General features: G+C 39.4%; 1 protein-coding gene across 1 annotated transcript; it reads right to left on the reverse strand.

The window, feature by feature from the left end:
- Positions 1 to 488: 488 nt before the first annotated feature.
- LOC131856424 (uncharacterized) lies at positions 489 to 2,714 on the reverse strand. The gene has a single exon (XM_059208213.1). The coding sequence runs from the start codon at positions 2,712 to 2,714 to the stop codon at positions 489 to 491; it is 2,226 nt and encodes a 741-aa protein (XP_059064196.1).
- Positions 2,715 to 6,529: the final 3,815 nt, after the last annotated feature.

Below are 6,529 nucleotides of genomic sequence, written 5' to 3' on the forward strand. Positions count from 1 at the left end.
ATGGATAATTTATTATCGATTATTATTTATTTAATTCAATTAAAAAATTTATTTAAAATTTATTTTTTAGTTGGTAATTTATTTTTTTACTTATAAACACTCAGACATCCATGAATTAAAAAGTAGTATTTACAAGAATTAAGCATCAATCCTATAATTTAAACAATTTTAATAATTTTAATCCATAATTTATAATTGATTAAATATTCATTATGAATAATTTATTATTAAAAATTAATTTTAGAAGTAAAACTTTTAGTTAATTTCAATAATATTAATCACTATTAATTTATTATTGATAATTAATTAATATATTTAATGTCAAACCAACAATAAAATACTTTTTTTTCTATTAAGCATAAGGAGAACAAAAAAGTACAATAGAGTTCAAAAGGAAGTCCCTCAGGGAGGATTAACCTCCGACTGCCGCCAAAAAAATCAGAGTAACAGAATATACAGCTCAATACATAAAGGTACTTGATAACCAACTAGTGAAGAATATCATAAAAATCATCGACCCAGGCAGTCCAGCCTTGGGGGCCTTCCATCCAGATTATATTCTTATGCGCTTGAACCTGAGACAGCAAGGAGAGCTCTTCCATCTTGGGATTTGCATTTTTCCTGATTTCTTTCCTGAGCTTGTCACAAGCTTGGTCAAAGGCGTGAAGATCTTCCAGCGTTCTCCGCCAAAGGTATCCATTTTTCAGCTCATAGTAGTAGAAGGACGCGTGACCAGTCTTGAGAAATCTTTCCAGCTTCTTTCTCTCTATCATCATGGTGACTTGAACCTGCAGAAAGATTTTAAAATATGTGAGTTTCCTGAAAAACTCAGTAAGAGCCCTTGGCTTACCTTGGTACTTCTCTTCGTTCCTGCATTTCCATATCTGCCAAAGAATGTTAGAGGACAGTATATTCCAAAAAAGATTCGAATCTTTAGGAAGACCAGCTATATAACCAGTAATCATGTCAAGAATGCTCACAGTAATAGGATAGATAACACCAAACATACTCCAAATTTCTTTAGCAAATAAACAATCGAAAAGAATATGTCTCCCAGGTTCTGGGAGTCTACAAATGCTACACAAGTCAGAATCAGAATTAAAGCTTTTAACAGGAAGCTTATAGAGCAGAACAAGCCATTTAAAACAGTTAATTTTTGGCTCAATAGGACTTCTCCATAAATACTGAAACAACTTATTCCACATCTTAATATCAAAGGAAGAATACCAGACAGAGTTCACATGAACAATAATATCATTAGTTTGATTAATAACAGAGTAGATGTTCTTGGCCTTGAGGCTAACCATAACAACTCCCCCCGGCCACTTGCAATTAAGATGTCTAAGAGAATCAACATGGCATAAAGAGGGGAGATCTCTAGCAGCTTGAAGGATCATATTGTAAGTTTTCTTCTGAGAGTCAGGAATGTCATATTTGGTCTTAATGGCATCCCACGAGGGGAGGAGACCATCCTCAAACAAATCCACAAATTGATTTATCCCTTTTTTAGCCCAGGATCTGGCAGAGCATCCTTGGGATAAAGCAAGGGGCTTCCCATTGATGACCAAATTCCACCAAATAGATCTTTCTCCGTGGAGTTGATCATTGAAGTAACAGTCCTTGTTGGAGATATGATCCCTAACATGTTCCCAGGCCTTCCATATTGATTTGAAGACCACAGAACCTTGCACAGCAACAGGGAAATTACCTAAAAGAAGATCACTGAAAGGGAGGTTTTTCCAAGACTTAGCTTTCTTGGGAAAGCCTCTCTCAATGTTATGCCTGACAAGCACTTTCCAAGGGCTGTTACCCTCCAAGGAATGAAAGATCCATTTGGCGGAAAGGGCAATACGCTGGGATTTCAGGTCTTTAAGCCCAAGCCCCCCAAGGATCTTGTCAGCATGGCACCAGGCCCATTTAACAGCATGCTGCTTTTTGTTTCCTTTACCATCAGACCAAAGAAAGGTTCTGATGGCACTTTGAATTTCTTGAATCTGATAATTACTGAACAACCAAGCTGAAGAATAATAAATACTGTAAGAAGACAAAATTTTCTGACAGACTTGAATCCTGCCAGCCAAAGAAAGAGTTCTATTATGCCATTTATTAAGCTTATTGAGAATCTTCTCTTTAATCCAGAGCCACATATTCTTAAGGGTAGGCTCCACAGAAAAGGGGATACCAAGATATTTGACAGTTTTGTTAGGGCCTCCCCATTGAAATCCAGAATTAACAAACCACTCATGGGGGTGCTCGTCCCAACCAAGACAAATTGACTTGGCATGAGAAATACGAGCACCGGAAGCAGAACAGAAAACATCAAGCTTTCCTTGCAGATTTTTAAAATTATTTTCAGTAAGCTCAAAAAACAGAGCCGTATCATCAGCAAACTGGCAATTAATAAGCTCTTCATCGTTGGGAAGAAATATACCTCTGACCTCGGGAGACAAGGAGGAGTCTCTGAGGATATAGTACAGGGCTTCAGAGGCTATGACAAAAAGGGCAGGGGCCAGAGGGCAACCCTGCCTGATAGATCTACCAAGCGGAAATGACGGGGAAAGAACTCCATTAACTTCAATACGCGCAGAGGCGTCCTTAAGAAGAGTTTGAACATCAAGACAAAAATAAGGAGGAAAGCCAAATGCTTCCAACATCATCAGAATAAATTTCCATTCGACTCTGTCATAGGCCTTCTCAAAATCAAGAAGCAACATGGCAGTGTTCTAGCGAGAATTTTTAGCCCAGTCCATGGCTTCCCAGCTGGTGATAAGATTCTCCAGTATGTACCTGCCCTTAATAAAACCAGTTTGGGAGGGACCAATGAACTTAGGTAGGATATCGACTAATCTAAGAGCAAGAATCTTCGCAAGAACTTTATAGGAGACATTAAGCAAGGTTATAGGTCTCCAGTTTTTGATAAGAGCCTTGTTGCCATCTTTTGGAAGCAGTTTGATAATACCTTGATTAATATCTGGGCCAAGAGAGCCATTAGAAATGGCCTCATTATAAAGATCAAGAAGGTCCTTACTAATCCAGCTTAGATTAGCCTTATAAAATTCCACCGGAAAACCGTTCGGGCCCGGGGCTTTGTCGTTGCTAAGGGCTTTAACCGCAGCCTCAACCTCAACAATGGAGATGGATTTAGATAAATTAGAGATATCTTTAGAATCAAGCTTGCCAGGAATTAAAGGTTTACACTTATCCCTACAAACTTCAGCCTCCAACGAATCTTCCGAAGAGAACAGGGCTTTGTAAAAGTCAGCAAAGGCATTAGAGATAGCATAAGGATCGGAAACATCCTGATTGTCTATTGAGAGCTTATCTATAGCTTCTTTACAATGTTTGTGCTTAAGAAGGTTAAAGAAAAAATTTGACCCTCTGTCTCCAACTTGGAGCCAATGAGCCCTGGATCTAATCTTAGCACCCCTAATCTTAATTTGCTGGTGGATTCTAAGGGCGTCTTTAGCAACCATAACGTGAGATAACCGATCAAGGTCAGCAGGATTGTCCTGAATGTTACTCTCAGCAATTTGCAGATTGGTATTTAACTGTTTTTCAACAAATCTGTAATCCTTGGCCCTTTTTTGGCCGATAGTTTGAAGGAGATTCTTCCAGGTAGAGATATTACACAACCATCTTTCCAGGTTAGAACAATGTCGAAGGTTATATTTATTAATACCACTAACGATCTGGATAGCAGCCAGGACATCATTGTCCAAAAGAAGACTGGAATTAAGGATGAATTTATAATCCCTAACTTTAGGAGTACCAGGGGCAGTGATGAAGTTAACACAAGCAAAAATAGGGTGATGATCCGAAAGAGTAGTAGCAAAAGTCTTAACAATGTAATCCAAATCGAAGGGAATAAAGGAAAAGGAGTGCTTATTAGCATAAAAACGGTCAAGCCTAGAATATATTCTGGATTGACCCTGTTGAAAATTGCACCAAGTGTGCCAGAGACCACGGTGGATAGATTTATTACCAGCTAGGGGGTCAAAAAGGTTCTTAGTATTAATAAATCTATTCCAATGCATACATTCATTATCTTTCCAGTGAAACGGGATGCCTCCAAACTTATCCTCTTGCGACTCAACCATGTTGAAGTCTCCCCCAAAGAGCCAAGGGATATCAGGGAGAGTACTTAACCAATCCCACAGGGTGCTTCTTTCTCTGGGGTCATTAGAAGCATAGATGGAACAAATGCCAAAGGTATGATTGTCATGTTCAATAATACACCACACGGCTCTCTGACACGAGGAGCAACCATGCTGGGAAATATATTTTTCCCATTTTGGGTTAATCAAGATAGCAACTCCCCCTCTACCTCTATCATGTTTAGTGAAAAATTTAACAACATCTTTCCATATAAAGTTAAGATTAGAATCTAGCATAAAGCCAGTAGCCTTAATCTCTTGCAACATAAAGAAATCAATGTATTGAAAAGAAGAAGCCACACGCTTGATAACAAACTTTCTGTTGGGGGACTCAAGCCCCCTAATATTCCAGGATAAGCAATTCATAAGGAAACCTTGTTAGAGTTTAGATACGCCTCAATATCACAATTAACATTAGAAGAATCAATGTCCATGGATGGCATAGCAGTTGGAACAGCCACCAAGGTACCTGCAGGAATAACCTCCAGAATGTACTCATCTTCTATCTCCTTAAAGGCTTTCTGAGGGGGTCTTTTAACCGTATTATTAGGTGTGGAATACTTGTCAACAGCCACAATCTGCGAGTTATTAGTGTTTAAGACAAGGTCACCGGATAATTCTTCCTGGCGGCTTTCGATGGGCTTAGATCCTTGATGGATAGTGGTGACCGACCTGTTAATGGAATCAGAGGCCACTATTTTCTGCCGTGAGCCATGATAAGCTTTACATTTTTTCTTTTCCTGAACAATGATAAAACCATCATCAGAATTGAGATCAATGCCTGAATATCCAGCGGGAATAATTTGCGAGCTGAAATGAGGTTGGGCAACACTACCAGTAGGATTAGGTGGGTCTTTGGGGGGCATGTTGGCAGTAGCAGAGGGATTAGGAGAAATACTGGGATCGAGACTCTTCGAAACAAAGGAAGGGTTAGGAGAGGACACGACCTTCACACCAGTAGGGCTAGTGTCATTATTTGGAGGAGGAACCTTAGCGTTAGCGGGGCTCACATTTTTATCAGGCGGGTTGACGTGCGCAACACTAGGGCTATTCACCAACTTTCTCTTTAAAACAGGGCAATCCCTTCTACGGTGTCCTTCCTTTCGACAGAGGAAGCACGCATTGAGCCCACCCAAAACTTCCAAAGGGCAAACAAAGGATTCATTCAAAATATCAACACAGATTGTTTCCGGAATCTCTTTACCCGGCAAGAGGGAAATTAACATCCTTGCATCCATGTGAGGGACCAATCTCGCAGACTCATCCATTCGGATGGTCTTTCCTAGTGGCTCCATTAACTGAGGAAGGAACCGCCATAAAAAAGGCAGAACATTCTTCACCAAAATCCATCTAGGCACCGCCAACGCAAGCACTTTCTCATGAACAACATCCGCCGACCAGGCTAATGCCCTAAAAGAAGTCGAACCAACTGACCAATATTGTCTTTTTAAAACTTCTTTTTGGGCATCAGAATTGACAAAGAAAATAACATATAGACCTTTCTGTAACTGCCTACAAAAAGAAATATGAAACCCTAGTTTATTGTTCCAGAAATTATGAAACCAATCATCCATGAATTTCCTCGGAGGACATTTGTCCACATCAGTAACCGAAAAGAAAATTGCCGTGTTGCTCAACCTAGTTTTTTCCTTAAGAATTTCATAAAGCATATCAGAATTGGGAGCAATAGAGAAGGACATAGGGGAAGCCGAAGGGTTCTTACCTTTCTCGACCTCTTCATTTGACCTAGGGCAGACGGGATCAAACCTGGCCTTAGCGTTAATTTCAACAGTGTGAGCCACTGCCTCAGAGAATGACTTCGGACGTGAGGTAGATGGTAATAAATTGGAGCCACCGCCATAGTCGCCTTGAGGACTGCCGAGTACCATCCGTCTGCAGGAGGAATTAATGTCATTCATAACTTCATCACACACTGCCTCTTGCAAATTACCTTGGCTAGGGGTGTCCAGCTGGCAACAACCGCCACCTGGGTCACCAGGGGGTGACGCCACCATCGCGGCGCCGGAAACTAACAACTCTGTTGTTTTTCGCTCACCGAAAAACTCTGTCGAACTTCGCTATTATCACCCGTATGTATTATTATATCTACAATAAAATACTTGAAATTTAAATATCTTAACATTAATCCTATAATATAAACAATTCTAAATAATTTTAATCCATAATTTATTATTGATTAACTATTTATTATTAATAATTTATTATTAATAATTTATTATTTAATTTTTTTTTTTAATAAGTAAATAGCTACATAGGGGCAATACCCTTGTATTAAACAAAAAGGAGGATACAAGGCCTGATTCAAAAAGAGTGATAGGGAGAAAGAATCAGGAAGAAAACCCCCTACCATAGCT

Source organism: Cryptomeria japonica, chromosome 7, assembly GCF_030272615.1.
Source record: "Cryptomeria japonica chromosome 7, Sugi_1.0, whole genome shotgun sequence".
Classification (NCBI taxonomy): domain Eukaryota; kingdom Viridiplantae; phylum Streptophyta; class Pinopsida; order Cupressales; family Cupressaceae; genus Cryptomeria; species Cryptomeria japonica.

Coding starts and splice junctions, on each gene's coding strand:
- LOC131856424 (XM_059208213.1), bottom strand. CDS start 2,714: ATGTTGCTTCTTGATTTTGAGAAGGCCTATGACAGAGTCGAATGGAAA.